At 43.9% G+C, this 25450-nt stretch overlaps 1 protein-coding gene across 1 annotated transcript in view; it reads right to left on the minus strand.

Annotated features, from left to right (window-relative positions):
• PTPRZ1 (protein tyrosine phosphatase receptor type Z1) overlaps positions 1-17483 on the minus strand; it is a 202398-nt gene extending 184915 nt beyond the window's left edge. Inside the window, exon 1 of the mRNA XM_045002201.1 lies at positions 17053-17483. Within this exon, the coding sequence (XP_044858136.1) occupies positions 17053-17110 (58 nt within the window). The 5' untranslated portion in view covers positions 17111-17483. The remainder of the gene's footprint in view (positions 1-17052) is intronic.
• Between the last annotated feature and the right edge of the window lie 7967 nt (positions 17484-25450).

Consider the following 25450-nt stretch of genomic DNA (forward strand, 5'->3'; position numbering starts at 1 on the left):
ATACATTTTGGCAGATGCTGTTTCTGAGCCTACAACCAGCAAAAACACATCCATCACAAGTCATGCAGAGCAGAAGATGTCCTCAAAGATTTTGCGTCTTGTAAAAAGTCACAGCAACACCAACCTTTAGGGGCGTAACAGGGCATAGACTAGGGATCTGGGGTGTAGTGTGCATTTTTAAACACATACTATATTCACTCAGGCCTGACTGACCTCAGGCCTCAATGTACAGTCTCCATGCAAAATGTTCCTACTCTTGAAAGAAACAGACTGTTCTGGTCTCAGCCAGGCTATGGGTGCACATTAATGCTGCTTTTTCAACCTATTGATGCATTCACTCTCAAAGGTAAGGCAAGGAAGAGTGTGCCTATGGTGACTAGATGTCCCAATTTATAGGGTCAGTTCCAATATTCGGGGCTTTGTCTTATATCAGCATCTATTACCCCTCCCCCTGTCCTGATTTTTCACACTTGCTATCTGGACACCATAGGTGTGCCCATTATGTCCCTTTCCAGCAGCCTGTTTGAATGTAGCCTTATACTTATGTACATGCGAGTTAAAGAATTTCTGTAAGAGGACATGAAAGTAAAATTCTTCATATTCTCTTCTCTCTCTTCAGATCATAAATACATGTAACTGCAGATAGCCTAAGACCTGGCCAGTCTTTTCTGCAATACAGAAATGCCTAAGTGGTTGCACATCTAGTTTTGGAAATAGCAATACTAAATCTGTGTTTTAACCTTTTGTCATGCACTGGATATCTAAAACTTGTAGTTTTTCTGTAAATATATCTCACCAGTGCAAGTTGAACATTTATTTCCTGTTCTGGACTGATCGAATGCTTTTCAATCTCAAACAAGTTATAACTGCCCATTTCAAAGGATTGAGAAATGCTTTGTAAATCTAAAATAATAATAATAATCATAATACTTAAGACTTATCTAATGCTTTATATCTGCCAAACATTGCACAAACTAACTAATTAAGGGGCTTGGTTGATCCTTTAAGGCTTTGCCCTGCATTGGGGGAGGTCTGAGATGTACTAAGTCAATGGAAACTCGGGGCGGTATTGTGCTTCAGAGAAGCTGAGTGACTCAGTGGGGAAATGGTTCTAATTCTTGCCACTCCATCCAACGGAGCTGGCTTACTGTGAACAGGAGCAAATGTTCTACCCTCCTTAAGGATGGTACAGCTGCTGCCTGCTCTGTGAATCTGGGAGGTATTGTATCTGCCTGAAGCAAAATGCATCTTGGAGATCCAGCTAGGATGGTGCAACTACAAACGCAGTTCTCAACACAGGGATGCAGATTAATGACTCAGTTGTACAACTGCACCCTTTAAGGGTGCAGCATGCACTTTTCTGCCGGACCAGTTCTGTTTCTGATACATTGAAATGGGGACCTGCCAAGACTGAAATGTGCATGGTCTTCTGGGATATGCAATCCCTTGGAGGCTGCCCAATTTCTGCAAAGCCCCAGATGTACAGCAACCCGACTTATCCAGAAGTAAACACTGCACTGTCGACCAGGTTACAAAATTACAAACAACCAACCAAGAATGAGAGAGATTCTCCTCTCAAGCAGCTGGGCAGCAGGGAGATGTGACACTGCTTGAGAGGATAATTTCTCTCATCTTCTTTAATGCTCCCTACCCCTACACCATCCCATTCGCAAAGGAAGACTTCTTAGCCTAACTTTGTGCTAGGAACAAAAGGGCTTTCCCACCCTAAATATTTCTACTTTTATTTATATATTACAGTAGCACCCGGAGGCCCTAATCAAGAGCATGGTCACATTGTATCATACAAGCACATAAAACAACATGGACCCTACTGCAAAGAGCTTGTCTGGAAAGGAGTCCTGGAAATCACTGTTACCAGTGGTGACCCCCAACCTAGAAAACACTATCATAATAGACTCCTTTCTACAACACTGGCAGTTGTCATACTGTGGGGAATTATCACTCTTTTGGTTCCTGTAGAGAGGGTTCGTTGGGGCTTGTCCCTCTCTGGGGTGGTGGGGAACCACACCGCCTCCCTTAGTCCCTGCACTGGCCCCTGGGGAATCAGTCAGCCACAGGAGTCCATCCAGCAGGGGCTGAGCAAACACAGGTAACTAGCACGTCCAGGCTTCAGGCTCTAAGCGGCCTGGGAGATGGGGAGACTGCCACCCACGCCACTGCGTCCCAGCCCAGGGCCCTAGCAGTGGCCAATGGCCTGCTGCTGTGTCAGTTGGGATCCTGGCCGCAACATACTGACATGCATTCCGGCAGCATTGGAGCCAGACTCGGGTCGGCTGCCCCCGGGCTACTTCCCAACTCCCCCTCTGGAGGTACCTGGGTCAAGGTGGTGTCCTCAGGGGGGTTGATCACCATTGGGCCGAGGGATGTGCTGGCTGTGGCTTCCTGCAGCCCCCATTGGCCTGGGACAGCAAACCGCGGCCAGTGGGAGCCGTGATTGGCCGAACCTGCAGACACGGTAAGTAAACAAACTGGCGCAGCCCTCCAGGTGGACCACGTGCCAAAGGTTGCCAATCCCTAATTTAACCTTTTATTTACTTTTTAACTAGAACTCTAGAGTTATTCCCCCAACACCACCACTAAGAAAGTTACATTATTCACAAAATGTACTGTTTTATGTCAAGAATAAAATATAATTTTGCATTACTATATAAAGTCTTTGGGCCATATTCTTGCTATGAAGGCCTGATCCAAGTTCCAATGCAATCAGCAGAAATCTTTCCATTGGTTTCAGTGGGAGTCTGACTGACTTCATATGCACCAAAAACGCACGTAAGCAAGGAAATGGTGGAACCCACCACACATATGCAAGTGGAAGATTCCACTGGGATTCTGGATCATTGGTGAATGTAGCAAAGGGAATGTGAAGCCCATTAAACCCAGCAGATCATAAATTCTACCTGTTCGCAACTGGACTGACGATCTCTGTAAGGCCATTTCCTCCATCTACTATATTCACAGGTTGCTAGATGGCCAGCAAGCAGGAGCGGCGCCAGAGTTTCTGGCGCCCTAGGCAGAATTCGGGGGGTGGCATTTTGTGCGTGCCCCATGGGGCGCATGGGAGCTTCCAGTTCCGCTCCCGTCGCCAGGGCCGGCTCCAGACCCCAGCGTGCCAAGCGCGCGCTTGGGGCGGCATTTTGCCGGCAGGGCGGCAGCCGGCTCCGGCGGACCTTCCGCAGTCATGCCTGCGGAGGGTCCACTGGTACCGCGGCTTCGGTGGACCTCTCCCGCGGCTTCGGTGGACCTCCCGCAGGCATGCCAGCGGATGCTCCACCGGAGCCGCGGGACCAGCGGAACCTCCGCAGGCATGTCTGCAAGAGGTCCCCCGGAACCGCGAGACCGGCGATCGCCAGAGCGCGCCCCGCGGCGCACCGCCCTGCTTGGGGCGGCGGGATTCCTAGAGCCGCCACTGCCTGTCGCACCGCCAAAGAAGGACCCTCTGCCGAAATGCCGCAAGTGACAGAAGCAGTCATTGAGCTGCTCAATTGCCTGCTGCTGTTTTCCACGACACGTCGGCAGAAGGTCCTTCTTCGGCGGTGCGATGGGAGCAGAACCGGAAGCTCCCATGCACCCCGTGAGGAGCGCACAAAATGCCACCCCCCGAATCCTGGCGCCCTAGGCGACTGCCTAGGGTCGCCTAATGGAAGCGCCAGCCCTGCCTGCAAGGCAAGTATATCCTGCATGAAGCCTCTTCTGCCATCCTCATTCACTTTTACCTTCACTGCGACTTTCCTTCCACATCAGACATTTCCATAGGATTTACTCCAGCTACTGCACGTGGGGCAGAAGTTGGGATACTTCTTGTAGCCGTTCCCTTCCTTATATATTTATGGGGGAAAAAGCCATAGTCTGGCCCAAAGACTGCAAATTCCCCTGGCCTTTCTTGTTCCCATTAATGTCAATGACAGAGATCCCATTAATTTGTCAGCAAAACTTTATGCACACCCAGCGTGTTCTATAAACACTGTACAAATAGTGTCTACAATTACAGCTTTTTCATGACAAAGTCTGTGATAAAGTTTTATCCACACACAGTATCTCCATTAGGGATAAAATTTGTAGATCATATTCCAATCAACTGATTAACTTACATCTTATTTACCACAAACAAAAAACACATTTTCGGGTCCTGTTGTATTTTGTTTCTATTTCTTTCAAACTCTATGTAACCTGAAACTTTCCATTGTGCACCCTGCATTATTATCTCCATCTGATTTATTTGAACCGATCTTCTTTCATTCAGCAAGACAACTAGACTAAGCTTAATGTACATTAAATTGCCCTAGTAATTTTTTCACATTAGGAATCTCTCTCTCTATAGTAAACATTTAAACAGTTGAGAATGTTAGTCACATCATTTAAGATGTGCACATATTCCCAAGGGGAAGTATATATCCATCTTTCCTGGCTGCATATTTCTAGTGAGTTTTCTGCTCGGCAATTCAACCACTCAGACAAATCTCTAGTAGATTGTGTGTCACAGTCACATCACCTCACACAAAAAAGTCAGAGCTCCCCATATAGACAGTGAAGAATACTGTTAGATGAAGGTACATTTTCTCTGCCAGTTCACACAATACAAATCCCACAGCTGACAGCACAATTCAGAAAAGACACAAAACTACTCAGAGCTAAAGGGCTGGGTAGTCTCCCAAAATCTTTTTGTACAGGTCTATTTATCACTAATGGATGAGGAGAATGATTCCTTGGCTAAATGTATTCTTGTCTGCACTTGAATGAATGCTATTGAGTATAATACTGACTAATCTGTGTTCAAATGCCTATGTTGCTAACTACAGAAATCTGCTTTTCTTCCTCTAATCCACAGATGCCAAACATTGTAAACCTCCATAAATAATGATGACATGGTGCAGAAAATAAAATTCACAGAAAAAAAAATAAGAAATTTACATTTTTTTCTTTTATCCACTCTTTCTTAGTAACAAAAATTACTATTGATTGTGATTCATACCAATCCTTAAATTACTACTGTATACAGATAAAGTCAGTATTAAGCAAAACTAAAATAAGAATAAAAAACTAAATAAAGAATACAGAGTGGGATAAATCCAAATGCCAAATATATGGAGAATAATATTAAAGAAATAAAGAGAGTGTGGTTAGAAAGAGTGGGGAAGATTGTCCCCTCCTGTGGAAATACATATGGGAGTGGGTCTGAAAACCGTGGATGAGGAACCTTGCAAAGCTTTCTGAAAAGGATCTGCAGATGCTGGAATCATCCTGCACTTAATTCACTATAATCAACACAGCAGAAGTGGGTCTTTAGGAAGGACTTGTATGTGGATGGGGTAAGGGCTTTGTGGATGAGGTCAGGGAGGTCACACCATTTATAAGGCGCTGCATGGAAGAAGACATGTAAGGCAATGTGTGAAAAGCTGACAAACCAGCAGATAAGGCTGGAAACACTGTCAGAGTGGAAGGAATGGGCCAATGCTATGCTTAGCATTGACAAGCTAAGACAAACTGGAAGGGGCAGGTTATGTAGAACTTTGAAAGTGGTAACAAGAGTATTTTGTTTCATGCAATAGCAGATGGGCAGCCAAGAGAGGATTGCAAAGAGGGAGGAGACATGATAAAATAGGTGGGCAGGGAAGATTATTTTAGTAGTTACATTTTGTATGGATTGAAGTGAGGGGGCAGGGGAGGAAGTGAGTGTACACCACCACAGAAATGGCAGCCCCTCATCTTTCATGCTCCACAGGACAATTCTACTCACACAGAGAGCCTGTCACTTGCTAAAACTGAGATGAACCAAGCCAGTGTCAGACCTATTTGCATTATTTTATAATTATTAAGCTTTTAAAGTCAAGCACTCAAAAGTTAGGAAATACCAGAACTGAGGTTGCCTGTGCACTTTGGCCCTTTGTATGTATGCATTATGCTAAAACTTGAATTACAAGGACACATTCTATTCCGCCCCACCCCAGGACCCATATACTAGTCCCCACAAAATATTCTTCACATGTATCATGCGTTCCATCTCAAAACATTTATTAATTTAGCCACAAAACATGCCTCTAAAACAGATGTTATTGCCCCAATTTACAAAAGGGAATTCTAAGGCAGAGGGAGATCAAGTGACTAATCTAAGTGCATGGAGGAAGTCTGTGGCAGAACCATGTATGATCTACTGAGTTCTAGTCTAGTGTCTTATCTACGAGAGCCTCTTTTCTCCATCCAGGACAACTCTGCATCCATGTGAACAGCTTGGATTATATGAGAAGGTTCTACAGGGGAAGGTTCTACAGTGAGGAATCCTTCCCCCAGCATGAGGAGCAGCTAATGTTGCCAACTCTCATGATGTTATTATAGATCTTGTAATATTTAGTGTTTTATTTGCAGCCCCAGCTCCTGGAATCACACAATTAATTTGATCATTTGTTAAAACATCACTTTTTAAAACCATTAATGAAGTGTCTAGCCCTCCTGTTTGTGGAGAAAACCTTGCTTGAAATAGTAGATGCTAAAGGGTTCAAAAAACAGAAAGCAAATAAAAAGAAACCCAAATCTATATTTTAAAATCTCATGTTTTAAAGACAATCTAATGAGTTTTTGGGCCATGACTCATGATTTTTGAGTATTTGGGTTTGGCAATATTGAACAGCAGTGGATTTGCTATATGACCTCTGACTGTGGCCATGATCCAGTGTGCATTCCCCCTCCAGAGTGAAGGATGGCTTTTCTGGACATGTAGTTGTAGATACATGAATGGAGTAGCATTTTTTCCCCTTGAAATGCTGAATATATTATTACTCATTTGGTACTCAATTTTCTGATCAACCAGTTACAAATGCTCATTCTGGGCCTGATTTTCCCTTAAGTTATCTTGTTGTAAAATCACTAGTAACGTCAGTGAAGTCAACAAAGTAACAAGTGTTACAAAAGTGGCGTAAGTGAGAAGAGAATCAGGGCTGGTCTACACTTACCTTGCAGTCCGACGCGGGGAGTTCGACTTCTCGGAGTTCGAACTATCGCGTCTGATCTAGACGCGATAGTTCGAACTCCGGAAGCGCTAGGTCGAACTCCGGTACTCCACCGCGTCAGGAGGAGTTGCCGGAGTCGACCTGCGAGCCGCGGACTTCGCTTCCCCGCTGTCTGGACGGGTAAGTTTTCGAACTAGGGTAGTTCGAATTCAGCTACGTTATTCACGTAGCTGAATTCGCGTACCCTAGTTCGAATTAGGGGGTGTGTGTAGACCAGGGCTCAGGCTCCTGGGGTTTTATTGTGAAACACAAACTCCATAGTACTAGAAGAAAATGCAATTATTGTCCAAACTTCAAAGTAAATTACACACAACAAGGTACCCCACGACACTTCTATGTTATTTACAAAGTACCTATCAACGTACCAGATACGGGGAGAAAATGCATAGAACAAAAGTTTTCAAAATGGCTGAAACTGAATAAAACATGATTAATTTGGGGATGCATCTGGAACTGAAAAAGGTATCTTGTATTTTTAAAAGACAAATTGCCTTTATTAATATTAGGAGAACCTATAAAAATCAGCTGTTTTTGCAATAACTAATTATTTAATATCCAATTCAGTATCCAGTCCAATATTGCTTTTCACATGGAACATCCAATTTGAAATCATGGGAGTTTTGCATATGGTATAGGCATAGAATCAGGCATCTTTAAGGAATGATTTTAAGGACTACAATTTCCCTTAAATGTATTGGTCTGGCCTTCAAAAGGAACTTTCAGGCACCTTAATGCAGGCTGCCCCTATTGGAATATTACAAGATATTCTTTCCCTAGACTTTGACTGATTTAAAAAAGAATCTAAAGTATTTTTTTAATGAGTTACAATGCAGGGAGAATCCAGTTCAACTCCCATTGAAGTCAATACATCTTTCCATGACTTCAGTGGGAGTTGAATTGGGACCCTATAGCATATAAATCAACTGAAAACCAGACACATTAAAGGAACACCCAGTGATTTATCGGGAAAGTTTAAATGAGTTAGCAATGTTCTATGAAATTCAATTCAATTAGCACATGTACAGAAACATACATCTTTATTCATTAAGAAATTTGATTTAATGTATTTGTGTACAACATCCTTTATTCACTGTATTTTAAAGAAGTACCCTGTAACAGTATTTCAATATAGCACTCCAGCTGTCTCATTTCACCCTTTGTAACACTAATATTTCATCAACTCTTCACTACTTTTATCTTTAACAAGCCTTAGCAAAAGATACTTAAGTCAGTGAGAACAGATATCATTCTTAATTGTAACTGTTTAATTCAACCGTCAAGCAATCTAGAACTAAACAGAATTCTCTGGACACAGAATATGAAAATTAAGGGTCCACCACCAGTCCTGCAAATCCTTAATCAAATGAGTAATTTGTACGCAGGTGAGTGCTCCCAATAATTTCAATGGGACTACTTATTCAATGGGAGTACTTATTATACTCATATGACTATGGCTTTGCAGGACTGGTCCTTTATTCTGCAGGGCACTTATTTCAACATGATGCAACAGTTGCAATAGCAAAAATAAAAATACCATTGAATTTTGTTGTAGTGTTTTTTGTTTGGAAGGTATCCTTAAATATTTTACAAAGATAAGATATGTATTGAGAGTATGACGACTGGGTATGGAGCAATAGCAATCCATAGCAATATGCAATAGCAATATGCCCCTCACAATGACATATATAAATGCACAGAGAATTTTGTACGTTAGAATCATCCATTTGATTGAAAAGGATTGTTTTCTAACTCCAAACTAGTTTGCAGGAATGCCAAATAATTTCTTTATCTTTATGGGGTTGAACCTGAAATGGGAATTTGGAATGAAGATCAGTTGGAGGATTGTACCCCTAGATTCGAATCCTAAATTAAGATTCCCAAATGTCATATTTCAATTTTACATAGGGAATTTTTCAGGTATGATTAACATCTATAAATGTAAAGAAATACCTTGTTCTTTAGCATGCTTTCAAGGTAGGAGGTAATTTTGTAAAGCAAAATTGAAAGGATACATGGTAAACCTGACATTAATAAGTGACAAAGAGTCCTGTGGCACCTTATAGACTAACAGAAGTATTGGACCATAAGCTTTCATGGGTGAATACCCACTTCATCAGATGCATGCTTTTTACACATCCAGACTAACATGGCTACCCCTCTGATACCTGACATTAATAAACCATGATATTTACACAGAAAATCATGTGTATGACTGGTAGGGTAGCCAGGTGTCTGGTTTTCAACTGAACACCCAGTTGAAAAGGGACCCTGGTGGCTCCGGTCAGCACCACAAACCAGACCATTAAAAGTCCGTTTGGCAGTGCTGTGTGTCTAAGGCAGGTTAGTCCCTACCTATCCTGGCACTACACTGCATCCCGGAAGTGACCAGCAGGTCCGGCTCCTATGCGGGAGGGGAGGGGGGTCACGGGACTCTGCGAGCTGCCCCCACCTGAGCACCGGCTCCACACTCCCATTGTATGGGAGCTAGGAGGGATGGTGCCTGTGGGTGGGCAGGGGCAGTGCACGGAGGCTCTTGGCCCCCTCGCCGGGCCTGCTGCTGGTCGCTTCCAGGGTGCCGCTGACCGGGAGCTGCCCGAGATAAGCCTGCACCCCAAACCCCTCATCCCTGGTCCCACCCCAGACCCTGCACCCCCAGCCCAAAGCCTGCACCCCCTCCCACACCCCAACCCCCTGCCTCAACCTACAGCCCCCTCCCACATTCTGAATCCCTCAGCCCCACCCCCCAGACTGGAGCCCTGTCCTGCACCCCAAACCCTTCACCCCCAGTCCCACCCCAGAGCCCGCATCCCCAGCTGAGCCCTCAACCCCTCCCGCACAATCCCCTGAGCCAGCCTGGTGAAAATGAGGGAGTGAGTGAGGGTGGGAAGAGCAAGCAACAGAGGGAGGGGGGATGGAGTGAGCAGGGATGTGGCCTTGGAGAAGGGGTGGGGTCTCGAAGGAGGGGTGGGGCAAGGGTGTTCGGTTTTGTGTGAGTAGAAAGTTGGCAACCCTAATGACCGGTCACTATCAGAAGCTAGAAAAAGTGGATAATAAGCAATTTCCATATTTCCTAACGTGTGAAACATTCAAAAGAGAATGATTTGACAGTTAGATAGTGCCACTGGATTTGATGAATTCAAAAAATTTGAAGTCCTTACTTAGACAAAAATCTTTTAAAAGTCAGTTTGAATTTTGCCTGATAAAGGACTTTTGAATTTGGCCTATACAGAAATCTGTTCAATCAACAATGGAATGTATCTACTTCTGGGGTAAAATATGACTATTTCTGATAGAGCACAGCAAATCTAAATAAAAGTTTAGTCTGGGAAGTGAAAAAGATACAAGATCCAGTTGGAAGTGTTGGGAGAAATGTTGCATCCAAAAATCACCCACACTATTTCATATAGTGCCTGGATTGTCCTTAGAAGTCTCCTATCCAAATATTACATCAGGCCTGACCCCATTAAACTGGCAAAATATGACAAAAATACGGTGCCACCAACAGAACCTCAAGAACTTGCTGGGGCCAAGTGTCACAACACCAGCCTCTTTTGGAAAATTGCCTCTTTTGCAGTTAGTTGATTTGCATGTTTTTCTTATTTAATACTGCAAGCCCTCTTTTCCTGGCAATTTATTTTTCGAATGCGGAACCCTTGACATGTATACAAAAAGGTGACTTTTGTCTTTATAGGGAAAAAAGCTTATTGAATAGCCAAAAGGATGCCTCGTACTGAAAAGCAACATAAAATGGTGCATGAAGCTGTAAGAATCAAGCTATTAACTGGGAGACATGGATTCCGGAACTAACTCAGACTTCCAAACCCCAGGGGGAATATTGAGGAGCACTGCCCATTTGATGAGGAATTGAATGGTCAGCAAAAGAACAGAATCTGCTCACCCTTAAATTACTAATTAGAGGAGTCATAGTGGGAAGTGGCCACTTAAATAATGAACACAAGAAATGAGGAAAATAACGTTAAATTGGAGAATAGGCAATACATATGAAAAATAGGCAATACATATAGTTGCATGTTAATGTACTAATTCCTAATTTGATTATATTCAGAATATTTCAGCTATCTCCACATAATTTTTATATAAATTATGTTTTTCTTCAGGAATTAAGTAACAAAAATACATTTAAACAAGCTTAAGTAGTACTGCCTAGCATAGCTTTGAAAACTTTGCTTTTACATTGCATTAAAAGTGGGAAAAATTACTGTGCCAGCTACCTTTTATATCACACCCACAAATAGTGTACAGCATAAATATTGGTTTGCACTTAAGCCATTTAAAGTTTCATTAAAAACATTCTCAGTAACTTCTGCATAACTTTTCAGATCTACTTTTATAAGTATAATCAATCAATATAATACTGTATATGTAGATACATTCACATTTCAAAGTGTGTATATGTATAATGTCTTTTTGGTACACAAATATATAAAATCAAATATAATACAGCCACAAATAGATGGTTAAAAATAAAATTCCCTTTAAATTTATGTTTATGTTTTATCTTTTTTATTCTGCTTAACTAAATGTAACCATAGAAAGCATGTAATAGGAAACGTGCACCATCTTAAGTGTAAAGCAGAGTTAATAATAAAATGTCCACTGCGATATCATCTAGTATAAAATACATCAAAGTTAATATGAGAGACAAAAAAAAATATCAGTATAAGAAATTTAAGCTGGGCAATAGGGCCTGATTCTGTATTCTTTACATAGTCCAAGTCATACTGACTCCAAATGAGGTTGTAAATATGCACATGATGTATGATTGAGTCCATAAAGATCATAAAAGCATACTTGATCCAAGGCTTTCATGTTTGCACATTCATTAATTGTTAATTATTAGGGGTACATATCAAAGTACAGCACAGCAGGTGCATTCACAACGCTCTTATTTGTAATGAGATAATTGCTTGTACTGTACCTCCACCACTCAGCTTTGGAAATAAACCCCTTGAAGTCAGTAGAATAACACAAAATGAATTATTTAGAAAAAAGTGCTCTTTTCTATATTGATAATGGCTTGTTATTCTGATGCTACAGACTGAACTAAAACTGAGCAATGCATTGCACATAATGAAAACAAAGGGATAATTTACTAATTGGAAGATTTGCTTATTGGGTTTTGAGGGGTCGAGGGTTGGGTAGAGAGTGGAATTTAATAATAGCAAAGTATAGATGAGCTACATTCCAAGTGATTTTTTAATATAGTTTAGGGAAACCATCTGTAAATTTTCACAAGTAAAAGGAGGGCATAGAGAATCACAAAGCAATCTGCAACATGTTAAGTTCATCTGAATATTTAAGTCACTTTAACTCAAAATGAATCACTCTTCATAATACAATTTGTTAAAATGCCTTTCTGGTTTTTAAAACATTTTCTCCTCTTCAATTATTTATACCTAAATCTGGACACTGGAAGACACTATGATTTTTCCATAAGACAGAATGGGACAAATTCTGCAAAATCTTACAGCTCATTGAGTTCGGATGTGTCGGTAAGTCAGAGCAGACTTGAAATGAGAGTGAATTAGCTGAATAAATGCAATTACAAACAGCGTCAATGATTTTTTGTTCATGGTAAAAATGCCACAACCAATGCGGAATGATGTGCAACACTTAATTTTTTCATAATAAAAACAAGAATTTACTAGGAAATCTTTATTCTGATTATAGAATAATGTTTGCATATAGTCATATAGTGCCAGATTCTAGTACCCATAAGGATCCCAGATGAATAGCATCATGCTCCACAAGTAGCGTCATTGAAGAATTGAAGTAATTGGTACTATTTGAATAAAACCTTATCGCATAAGGAGTCCCAGTGATTTCAGTTCTTTAACTGACTTCAGTGGGATGACTTGTGGAATAGGGTATTATTCATCCCTAAGTAAGGGCATCAGAATCAGGCCATTATAATTTGTCCAGTAATACAGCAGATGAAACCCCTGCCCTCTACTCGCTCCCAAAGGAACAATTTAGCCTTTGAGTTTTCTTCCCTCCTGTTCCCCTCCTATGAGTTTTTCTCTTGGGTGGGGAGAGCCGGGCTTTATGTATTTTTCATAGATTAAGTGCCTCATACTGCTCCCATTGAAGTCCATGGCAAAACTCCAAAGTAGAACTGGACCCCAGAGTAGACTTCCCTTGAAACATGAGAGGATATCACTGTAAGATAGTGGCAAACTGGGAACTCCACTATATTTTTTTGAAATTACATGCAAATCAGGTTGGATCTGTAAAACACAGTAGGTTTTCAAGGAAGTTCTCTGTATCTCCCTGAGGATAAAACAATAGACTCTTGAAACAACGTGCACAGCCTTCGTGATGAAGATACAGTCTACCATGCTCTACAGCAGGGGTCTCAAACATGCGGCCCGCGGGCCGCATGCGGCCCGCGGAGCTCTTCCCTGCGGCCCGCGGAGCTCCCCAGGGGAGCTCCGCAGGGGCCCCCAAGAAAAAAGCGGAGGCTCCCGCCTCCGCCCCTCTCCTGGAGCCTCGGCGCATAGAGCGCCGAGTCTCCGTCCGAGCGCCTGAGCCCCGCCCCGATCCGAGCCGCGTGGGGAGGGGGCGGGGCTAGGAGCTCTGGGCTGAGCGCTGCGCTCGGCGTGGAGCTCCCAGCCCCGCCCCCTCACCACGCGGCTCTGAGCGGGACCGCCGGAGACGCGCTCGGGTAAAGGGGGGGGGAAAGCGGGACCCACCGGGGCCGGCCGGGGGAAGGGAAGCGGGACCCGCCGGGGCCGGGCGGGGGGGAAGGGAAGCGCTCAGGGCTGGGGCAGAGGATTAGGGTGCGGGGGGATGAGGGGTTCATGATGTGGGGGCGCTCAGGGCTGGGGCAGAGGATTAGGGTGTGGGGGGGATGAGGGCTCTGGCTGGGGCTGAGGATTAGGGTGCAGGGTCCTAGTGCCTGCCCTCCGCCAGTACTGGCAAGGCAGGCTTCCCTTACCCTGAGCCTCTCCAACCCCAAACCCTCAGCCCCAGCCAGAGCCCTCATTCCCCCCGCACCCTAATCCTCTGCCCCAGCCCTGAGCGCCCCCACATCATGAACCCCTCATCCACAGCCCTCACCCCACAGCCCAACCCTCTTCCCTAGCCCTGAGCCCCCTCGCATCATGAACCCCTCATCCACAGCCCTCACCCCACAGCCCAACCCTCTTCCCTAACCCTGAGCCCCCTCCTGCATCATGTACCCCTCGCCCTCAGCCCCACAGCCCTCACCCCTGCACTCCCTCCTATCCCCAAACTCCGTCCCAAAGCCTGCACCCCCACCCCCTGCCGCAGCCTGGAGCCTGCATCGAGCACAGAGCCTGCATCCAGACCCCCTCCCCCACCCAAACTCCCTCCCAGAGCCTTAGGCAGTAAATCTAAGTGCGTGTTTTGTCCTTTGAGTGAGGTGCATTACTGAGTGTATATATTTATTAAAACTGCGCGCGCTTAGGGGAGGAGGTGGAGAAGAGACAGGGCAGGGGCGGGGCCTCATGGAAGGGGTGGATTGGGGGTGGGGCCAGGGGCAGCAAGGGGGCGTGTCAGTGATGCGGCCCTCGGGCCAATGCACTAGTCCTCATGCGGCCCTCGGGGTCATTTGAGTTTGAGACCCCTGCTCTACAGCAACATTCCATTCACAAAATAAACTGGCGCTGGTTCTGGATACCAGAATGAATGGTAACCACTAACCCAGTTCAAAAAACCCTAGTACGTATAAAATTCACTAAACCCAATGATTCAATTCTTTATTGTGAGAAAGCAAAACTAAATTATAACAAAATCTAAAACATCTTTAATCTTACAGGCAAAGAGTGATAGAGTAGAAGTATTCTGGGTTGCAGGCAGAGGGAAGAAGATATTCAAATGAAATCTGATTAAAATCAGTCTAATATCCTGTACAGTGTATTCATTCATGGGAACAATCACATCATTCAACAAGCTACGCAGTCTGGCTCATCAGTCCTCAGAATGAGCTACCATTGAGACCAAATCATCCATCACCTCTAAGAAGGGTGACCCCTCCAGGTCAGTTTTGAAAACAATAGTGAATCTGTCAAGGGAGAAAAATGAAGTAGCAGCTGGTATTATACCTGATGTATGATTGGAAAAAAAATGGTTTCTAGTATTGGCAGTTCTTTTGTATTTAGGAGTACAGCATAGTCACACAAGTACACTGTTAGAAAGTTACATTATAAACAAACACCTTATTTCTACCACAACACAAAAGGAAGTACAACAAATGTTTAACCAACAAGAATTTCTATTTCCCTAGAGAGTTCTATTTCCCTAGAGTGGTCATGTGCAGGCATGACTACGTCTTACTTGCAGGTTAATGTGAACTCCAGTAACATTGCACTTCTGTCAGAAATGTAATTATGTTTCTATATCATATACATTGTGTCATAACAGCATACACCCATATTTACACATACAGATAAATAGATCTTAATTTAAATTTTAAAATAGGAATTTTCATTACTATTAGGAAATAAGTTAGGAATATATAAAAGATGTTATAAAAATCATCAATTATATTTTGCTAGTTCATACGTTGCCACACGTTACTACCAGAAAAGTGTAATGGTCTATTCATTTATATTTTATTTTAGAATAACTAAGATTTTTAGAATTAACATTTTAGAATTAAAATTTGAATAGTGCCTATCAAAAGTTAAGAATGTCTTTATAACAACTGAAATATTTTTAATTAAAGGTCAGTTGCACCCATCAAATTTACAATTCAACCACTTCCAATAAGCTTTTTGGAAAGGGAATTCAAATTAGTTTTTTCATTTGTCAAATCAAAACAATTACAGTATGAGGAGTTCAACTACAGTGAAATTGATTGCACCGTTAGCACATGACACTGATCTTTGTTTATAAAGATTTAATGTGCCAGAAGCAGCACCACCTATTGGATGAAAAATGTAGGTTAATATCTACTTTAACAAGAGAGCTCTACTATAAAACTGGTTTTGTGGACAGATGACAATGACTGAAGATCTTATTTTCACATAAGTATGTGAAACTTAACCAATATTTTGCAGTGTTTTGGCAGGAGCTAATAACATCACAACAAACATAATATACAATATAAAATTTCATGATTTAAAAACGTTTTTATTTTAATATATATGACAAAGTGCTTAAGACAACACTTCTAATAATATAAGTTAACTATTCCTTTAATATCTGCTTTCGAATGATAGAAAGGAAATTGCAGGATTCTCACGATACACTCTGCACGAATCTGAATGTGTTTAAAATTAATTTGGTTATGTAAGTGGTCCTGCTAAAATCAGAATACCAATAGTGTGTTCAGTAAGGGTGAAACGTTAGTATACGGACTAATGTATTTTTGCCTTTAAAGACATCAATATCTTACTCATTTTAGAGCAATGACTGACTTAATCAGCTATTGGCTAACTGTCTTCTTTTTAGACTGAGATTTGGCACCATTCATTGATACTCTTAAAAATGTTAATTGCCTAAACAGGCTGCTGGCTAAAATAAAATCGAACATCTAATGTACTGTACAGGCAAGTTGATGCTTGTTGCCTAAATTGCCTTGAATTGTAGATCTCTCTCTCATTTCATATGTGATAAATTTTCATGTGAGTGCATCCTGTCGGGCTGTGGGAGTGAATGGCTGGAACACAGTCTCCTCAGAAGAGGCTGATCCTGGCTCCTTGGCTAATGGCAATGCAAACAGCCCTTTACCTAATGCTTTTGGTGTTAAATGCCACTTTTCAGGCCAGGGCGTGGGTGGGATTGTGAGCGAGCCCAGCCAGAGCAGCCTGTCTCTGCTGGTGGGGGCATGACTGGAGCTTGCATCCATGGAGCCCAGCAGCAGCAGCTGGAGGGAGGAAAGAAACATTCCCGTCCATGATGTTGACAGCATGTTTCCGTGGTGTGAAAGTAAAGGAGGCTCTGGTCGGGAATAGCACTAGCCAGAGCACAGTTAGGGCTCCCAGAGGCGCAAAGTTGGTTTTAACCCCCCCCCCTCTTATTATTGCATGCAAATCTCACTCACCCGCTCGGAGGACGCAGAGCAGCTGGGTGCAAGCAAGCAAGCGCCCTAGAATTAGCATTTCCAAATCGTCCTGGTCCCCTTCTCTCTGTGGCTCTCTGTCCCCAGGCAGCTGCACCTCGCCTCACTGGGGGAATGGCTTGTGAGTCTCCAGCCTCGCCTTTTAAACGCTTCCCAGTCGCGGAGGAGGAGGAGGAAAAGGAGGGGGTGGGGGAACGGGGCTTAATGCCTGGCGGGGGAAGCTAGCAGGGCCAGACTTGGTGCTGCATCTCTGGGACTTTCGCTCGCGCTCTCCAGCCTGCGGCTCCCATTCACCCGGCAGCGGCGGAGCTGCCTGATGGGCGCTGGGGAGAGAGGGCGAGAGAAGGCGCGAGCCCGCCCGCCCGCCCCTGCGTGTGAGGGCGGGGGCGCGCGCCCGGCAGTGTAGAGGCGGCTGGGGGAGGCCCCCAGTGTGTGTGTCTCTCCCCGGCCGCACGTCTGCGGGATGGGGATTTGCCCCTTCAGGCCAGGGGAAAGTTCGTCGCGAGCCAAAGCAGCGTCCGGGTGTCTGACTTGGCAGGGGCAGCGAGGGTTAGCGCCATTCTAAAAATGCACCCCACAGAGCCTTGCAAGCCCTGCTAACTTCAGCTGGGCTGCACACCCCAGAAAGGGGCGCCTAGGCCACCCCTGCACTGCAGCCACCTGCCCAGCAGCTAGTTTAACAACCCTCAAACCCTGCCACCTGTGCTTAATTTGTGCCGGGGCTTGCTAAGCCTGAGCCCCGGCACCTCTAGGCTTGGCAGTTCATAGCCCCGGCACCTCTGGGCTTGTGGCATCAGTTGTGAAAGTAAAATAATTGTTTGAGCCCCGGCACCTCTTTCATTCCAAATTAAGCACTGCCTATCACCCACACTTGTAGGGATCCTGCAGGCATTCCCCGGTGTATATAATAGTGTGACAAAGCCCAGTGGTTTCAATGTAAGCACTATTGCCTATTACTTATATAGCCCTTTCAATCAGCAGATCCCAAAGCACTTCCCAATCTTTAAGGTGTTTATCCTCCACCCCACTCTTCTGAAGCAGGGTAGCTGTTATGTCCTAGGGGCAGCCGGTGTAGGAAGCAATCACTTGAGGCCAGAGAGCAGACAGCTAACCAAAACCTCCATTTTATTTACAGAAACAGAGAGCTCACTCAGCCGGTTGAAACCGGCTGAGCTATCCCTTAATAGTCTAACTCAGTTGCCATAGTAACAAAACCCATGACAACCAAATACACAACATATTCCTCCCCCCCTAATAAGAACATCCACTAAATAAAACACACACTAAACTAGAGAAGGAGGGTAGACTGCCTCCATTCCCGGCTAAACCCTGGGGATTATTTTGCCCCATAACCGTGGGTTCGCCCTAACTAAAGATCCAGCCGATGAGGAGGCCTTCTGTCTCTAGGTGGATTACGGTGAACTTCTGGTGTTGTTGCACCTGAAAGTACTAGGGGCTCAGGGTCCGCAGCACGAATAGGTGAGGAGGTGGTATCAGCTCGTGCTGGGCAAAGGGGTATCTCAGCTGCCGGCAGTAATGGAGGAGAACAGTCAGGAACAGGTGACTCATGATTCGGTGTCTCACCAGGAGGGGTGAAGTCAGACCCCTCAATTGCAGATGGGTCCTGAAGACTGGCATGACCTGGCAACAGCTGATCTACATGTCGCCGCCAGGTAAGATTCTCTGCAGTCCGGACTGTATAGGAAACAGGTCCTGTTTGAGTGATGACTGTGGCCGGGACCCATTTAGCTCTGGAAGTATAATTCTGAGCCAAAACTGGCTGCCCTGGGCTAAAGGTTCGGTCTTTTGCTCTGGGTGCCCGTCTGATGACTTGATATTGCTGCTGATGTTGCATAGTTTGTCTGGGTTCAGAAGGTTTCAGCAGATCAAAGCAAGTGCACAGCTGTCGTCCCATCATTAGAAAGGCTGGGGAAGCCTGGGTCGTAGCATGAGGTGTGTTTCTATAGGAAAGTAAGACGGTATCCAGACGCTTTTGAATGGAGTGTTGTCCCTTTGCTGATTTCAAAGCGTTTTTCATTGTCTGCACAAATCTTTCAGCTAATCCGTTGGTGGACGGATGATATGGTGCTGACGTGATGTGGTGTATCCCATTTGCCTTCATAAAATTTTGAAACTCCTGAGAGACGAACTGCAGTCCGTTGTCGCTCACAAGTTGTTCTGGCAGACCAAAACGACTAAAGAGTCCTCGTAGTTTTTGGATAGTACTCTCTGCAGTAGTGGACTGCATTATAGAGACTTCTGGCCATTTAGAATGGGCATCTACTGCCACCAAGAACATGCTTCCTTCAAGGGGGCCAGCAAAGTCAACGTGAATACGTTGCCACGGGTTTTCAGGCCAGTCCCATGGGTGTAGGGGTGCCCACTGGGGTGCATTTCTTACACTCTGACATGACATACAAGCTTTTGCCTTCTCTTCAATAGCACTGTCCAATCTAGGCCACCAAAAATAGCTTCGTGCAATTTCCTTCATGCGCACTATTCCACAGTGACCGGAATGTAGCTGTTCTAACATCTGTGATCTCAGGGGTGGTGGAATAATGACACGCCTCCCCCACAACAAACAACCAGATTGGACCGATAACTCTGTCCGCCTGGACATGTAGGGAACAAGGTCAGGTGAGACCGGAGAGGTTTGTCGAGATTTTCCATGCATCACCAGGTCCATAACTTGGGATAATACTGGGTCAACGCGGGTTGCCTTCTTTATCTGAGTAGCAGTGATGGGTGTATTCTCTACCTGTTCAAAGTAGAAGATTTCCTTTTGGGCACTATCTTGATGTTTGACCGGTAAAGGCAACCTTGAGAGGCCATCTGCATTGCCGTGCAGAGTGGATTTCCGATATTTGATTTCATATGTGTGTGCAGAAAGTATCAATGCCCAACGTTGCATACGACTAGCAGCTAATGGGGGAATGCCTGTGTAGGGTCCAAAAATTGATGTCAGAGGTCGATGGTCTGTAAGAAGAGTAAACTTTCGCCCAAACAGGTACTGATGAAACTTCCTAATTCCAAAAACAATTCCTAATGCCTCACGTTCGATTTGGGCGTAGTTAGTTTCTGCTTTGCTTAGAGTGCGTGAAGCAAAAGCAATAGGTCTTTCTTCTCCCGAAGGCATAATGTGTGACACGACCGCTCCCACTCCATAAGGGGAAGCATCGCAGGCCAATTGCAGGGGTAAGGATGGATCAAAGTGCGTTAGAACTTCAGAATTTAACAATGCATCCTTAGCTTTGTTAAATGCAACATCACAGGCTTCAGTCCACTTCCAGGCCTTGTTCTGCCCAAGGAGCTCATGAAGTGGTTTTAGCAGTGTGGCTAACTGTGAGATGAATTTTCCATAATAGTTCAGTAGTCCTAGAAATGAGCGTAGCTGGCTTACATTTCGAGGTGGGGGAGCCTCCACAATAGCTTTAACTTTTGCAGGGGCCTTATGAAGACCTGCAGAATCGATGATGTGTCCCAAATATTCAACAGAGGGCTTGAAGAATTCACACTTGTCTTTGCGAACTGGTAGGCCATACTCTTCCAGTCTTTGTAGGGTAGCCTCTAAATTCTTTAAGTGATCCTCTTCATTTCTTCCAGTGACCAGGATATCATCCAGATAGCACTGAACTCCTAACAAGCCACACAAGATCTGGTCCATAGCCCTCTGGAACAGGGCGGGAGCCGATGTGATTCCGAAGGGTAGGCGACAGTATCGATAAAGCCCCTTATGAGTCACAATAGTCAACAGCTCTTGGGACTTTTCATCGATGTGCATCTGTAAATATGCTTGACTCAGATCAATCTTACTGAACTTTTGTCCCCCAGCCAGGCCTGCGAAGAGGTCATCGATGCGGGGAAGCGGGTATTGCTCTGCACACAACACTGGGTTGACAGTGACTTTAAAATCACCGCAAATCCGGAGAGAGCCATCTTTCTTCACTATTGGAACGATAGGAGTGGCCCATGAGCTATGGGTAACTGGTATTAGGACTCCATTGGTGACCAGGCGCTCCAGGTCTGCTTCAACTTTTGGCCTGATGGCATATGGCACAGTTCGGGCTTTCAGATATTTTGGTGGACTGCCAGGTTTAATGTTCAATGTCACAGTGATTCCCTTCATACTTCCCAAATCATCTCCAAAAACAGCAGCATGTTTCCTTAGTATAGGGGTTAGACTGGTTTCTTCTTTAGTCATCCGGTGCACTTCTGCCCAGTTCAGCTGAATCTTCCCAAGCCAAGACCTACCCATTAAGGCTGGGTAGTCACCTCTCACCACAAACAGTGGCAATTTAGCCGCCTGTCCATTGAGCTCCACCTTAACATCAATAGTGCCCAACATGGGCACAGCTTCACCTGTATACGTCTTCAGAACAGTTTTTGTTGCCTTAAGCGGAAGATGCTGTAGCTTTTCCTTATACACAGTCTCAGGAACCAGCGAGACACCTGCACCGGTGTCTAGTTCCATGCGTATAGGTTTGCCCTCCAATAAGGGGGTTACCCAGTATTCATGTGAGCCCACTGCCAAAGACAAAACATGCAGTGGCACTTCCTCTTGTGAGGAGGTGTCACCTTGATCATCCTGGGTCTGCTCTAGGGTATGCAAGGTTCCTCTTTTTGTCGGCCAGACCACAGGCATCTTTTTCTTTTGTTTACAGGCATACTCAATGTGCCCCTTTTTGCCACAGTGTCGACACACCAGGTCCTTACACCAGCATTCTGATGCCTGGTGACCCAGCTTACCACAGCGGTAACATTCTTGACTCTGCACCGTTTTGTGGGTCAGTTCTTGTGACACTTTTTGCACCCTAGTGGATGCACCGATGTATTGCGCCTCCCTTGCAGCCAGTTCCATGGAGACAGCAATATCAACAGCCTTCTGTAATGTAAGCTGAGCCTCTGTCAGTAGGCGCTTCCGTATAGCTTCACTGCAGAGGCCACACACTAACCTGTCACGCAGGGCATCATTTAACATCTCTTTAAATTCACAGTGTTCTGCTAGCTTTTTTAAAATGGCTACAAATTGTACAACTGTTTCATCTTCCTTTTGGTCTCTTTTGTGGAACCTATATCTTTCAACAATTACCAGTGGTTTTGGGGAGAAATGAGACCCCAGGATTTCCACAATGTCACTGTAAGATTTAGTCTCAGGCTTAACAGGGTGTAGTAAGCTGCGTAGCAGAGAGTAGGTTTTAGCCCCTACAACAGTTAAGAATATTGGCACCTTCTTCGCTTCTGTTATGTCATTTGCAATACCAAAAAGCTCAAAACGCTCAGTATACACATGCCACTGCTCTGTATTCTCATCAAAAGGCTCCAGGGGCCTGGTCAGAGCAGCCATGATTTTTAGTTTCACTTTCACAGTCAGAGCAAACAAGCAGCTTTTTTTCTTTGTTTGGTCTTTACCTTGACTTCTACTTCCTTCTGTTACTGGAGCAGCACCAGGATCCCACCCTCGTCGCCAGTGTTATGTCCTAGAGGCAGCCGGTGTAGGAAGCAATCACTTGAGGCCAGAGAGCAGACAGCTAACCAAAACCTCCATTTTATTTACAGAAACAGAGAGCTCACTCAGCCCGTTGAAACCAGCTGAGCTATCCCTTAATAGTCTAACTCAGTTGCCATAGTAACAAAACCCATGACAACCAAATACACAACAGTAGCATTGGTATTCCCATTTTACACATGGGGAACTGTGGCACTGAAAGGCTAAATGACTTGCCCAAGCTCACACAGGAGGGTCCTGAACCCCATCTCCCATGTCCTAAGCAGCACACCAACCCCTGCATCATCCTTCCTCTCTGCTCTGTGACAGGAAGCATAGAAGAATATTGGATTCATTTGAAACTGTGTGGGTGGTGGTGGTGGTGAAGAGATGGAGGTAGCAGAATAAAATGAACTATGATAACATGATCAGAATATAAGAATTAGCATTATTTCCCATGTAAAATGAACCACAGAATCTTTAATGACCACTTGTTGCAATGTTTGGTAAGGAAATTGAAGAAGGCTAAGCAGTATGTGATTTTGGTGCTGTATTGATAAATCAACCAGTATGTGTCAGTTTCTTCTAAGGAAGGGGGTGATGGCCAGTTTTCTGGACTGCCTGAAAGATGATCTTCTGATTCAGCAACTTCACTGACATTAGGAGCAAGGGATTAAGACCCTGGGACAAAAATGTTAACATTCTCTGTTTCAGCATTTATATGAAATCAACATCATATGCTGAAAGTCTGTAATGAAGCAGATATATATCAATAGCACTGATTTTAGGACGAAAGGACAATTCTGGGATTTGGAATGCCTATATCCATCAATTAGCCACACAACAAAAATATGTTCAAAGAGCTTAGGCTGTTGCATCTATGATGCCTTGGTTTGCATTGTATTTTGTAATAAAGTGTAATAAAGTGCTGAACATATCCTGCTTAGAAAATGGATTAACAGTCCTGTCCTTAATATTATTAAAGAGTCCATATGATACCCCACTCTATACCAAATCCCAAGGAGTGGAACGTAATAACAGTCTGAATTATTTTTAATACAGTTTTGTGTTTGCAATACTAGTCCCATCTGAGCTAAACCATCCACTCCGTTTGTATGTGATGTGACTTTTAATGGCTGGAGATACTGAAGTGTAATTTCACTTCATGCTTTATAGCAGGGGTAGGCAACCTATGGCACGCGTGCCGAAGGCGGCACGCGAGCTGATTTTCAGTGGCACTCACACTGCCTAGGTCCTGGACACTGGTCTGGGGGCTCTGCATTTTAATTTAATTTTAAATGAAGCTTCTTAAACATTTTAAAAACCTTATTTACTTTACATACAACACTAGTTTAGTTATATAATATAGACTTATAGAAAGAGACCTTCTAAAAACGTTAAAATGTATGACTGGCACACGAAACCTTAAATTAGAGTGAATAAATGAAGACTTGGCACAGCACTTCTGAAAGGTTGCCAACCCCTGCTTTATAGTTACTCTATTCTGTTGGAGCTTTGTTATTCCTCATGTACTAGTAGCATATTCTTCTGTCTACTTCACAAAAAAGAAAGAAAAAACTCTTGCATCAGCTTTTCATTTCACATTTCTGGCTGCTGACAATTCAAGTACCTGACTGGGCAGTTATGAGCTGTCTTGACACAAAGCAAATTGGAGAGTTCTGAGAAAACAAAAGCAATACAAGGAATTGTCATTAATATTTAGGAATGTAGGAAGTTGACTGTGTTAAGTGGCAAACTGCTGACGTGTCTTATTGTGCAAGTTCAGTATCTTCCACTATGTTATATGATGTACATAGGAATGGAGGCTGGTTCATTAGTAGAAGTAGAATGACAGTCTTGTTAACACAGTTGTAGCCAGGAGGATATTAGAGACACAAGGTAGGCTAGTCCAATAAAAGATATTTCCACACCCACCCAGTCTTGCTAACAGAATACAATTTATCAAATGAACAATAAAGTTTTATGTATTTAGCTTTCCCATCAAATGATGATATTTCAAGATATTCCTGGGGGGAAATGTTTTCCATGTTACCCACTGAGGCTCATATTCTTACAAGTGCCACGTATAATGCCCCCCAGATGTGCATGCGTACATGTTGCAAAAGCAGTGTTGATGTTAACGTGTTTTGTGGCCAAGATCAGCCTCATCCTCCACACACAATATTACTGCACAATTCGTACTCAGAGAAGGAATAATAAGCACTTGTACAATACTTTACATCTTCACAAGCACGTATATTAACATGTTAAGGAATAATCTGTGAAGAGGCCTGTGCTTAAAGGCCACTGCACGGTCAGAATGCATACACCCCAACACTCCAGATCAGATTCTTCATTGGCTTACATCTTGTCTAGTAATTTTAATTCAGCCAAAAAAAGGGTCATAGATCTAGGAAAAAAGAATGTAGGCTGTACCTATAGAATGGGGAACTGCAGCTTGGAAAGCAGGCTCTCCATAAGGAATTTAAGGATCTTGTGACCAACAGCCCATGAGCTCTTAGTATAGTCCTTGGAGATATAAATAGGGGAATATCAACCAAGAGGAGAGAAGTAGTTTTACCCTTGTATACAGCAACTGGGGTCCCCACTACTGGAAAACTATACACTTTAAAAAGAGATATTGAAAAATTAGAGAGGGTTCAAAAAAGAGATATACAAGAATCCGGAAAATATGTCTTACAATGAGAGATACAATAAGGAACTCAATCCATGTAGTTTATCAAAGAGAAGATTAAGAGATTACTTGATCACAGTATGTAAGTGTCACTGTCTCTGGATAAACTGCCCCTTCCAAGACTCTTATTCAGGCCCTTGAGTGCATTCCTTTCAAGTGACAAGCCTGTGCCTCCACCCTTCTTTGGGGTGGGATCCCAT

The sequence above is a fragment of the Mauremys mutica genome, chromosome 1, assembly GCF_020497125.1.
Source record: "Mauremys mutica isolate MM-2020 ecotype Southern chromosome 1, ASM2049712v1, whole genome shotgun sequence".
Taxonomy (NCBI): Eukaryota; Metazoa; Chordata; order Testudines; family Geoemydidae; genus Mauremys; species Mauremys mutica.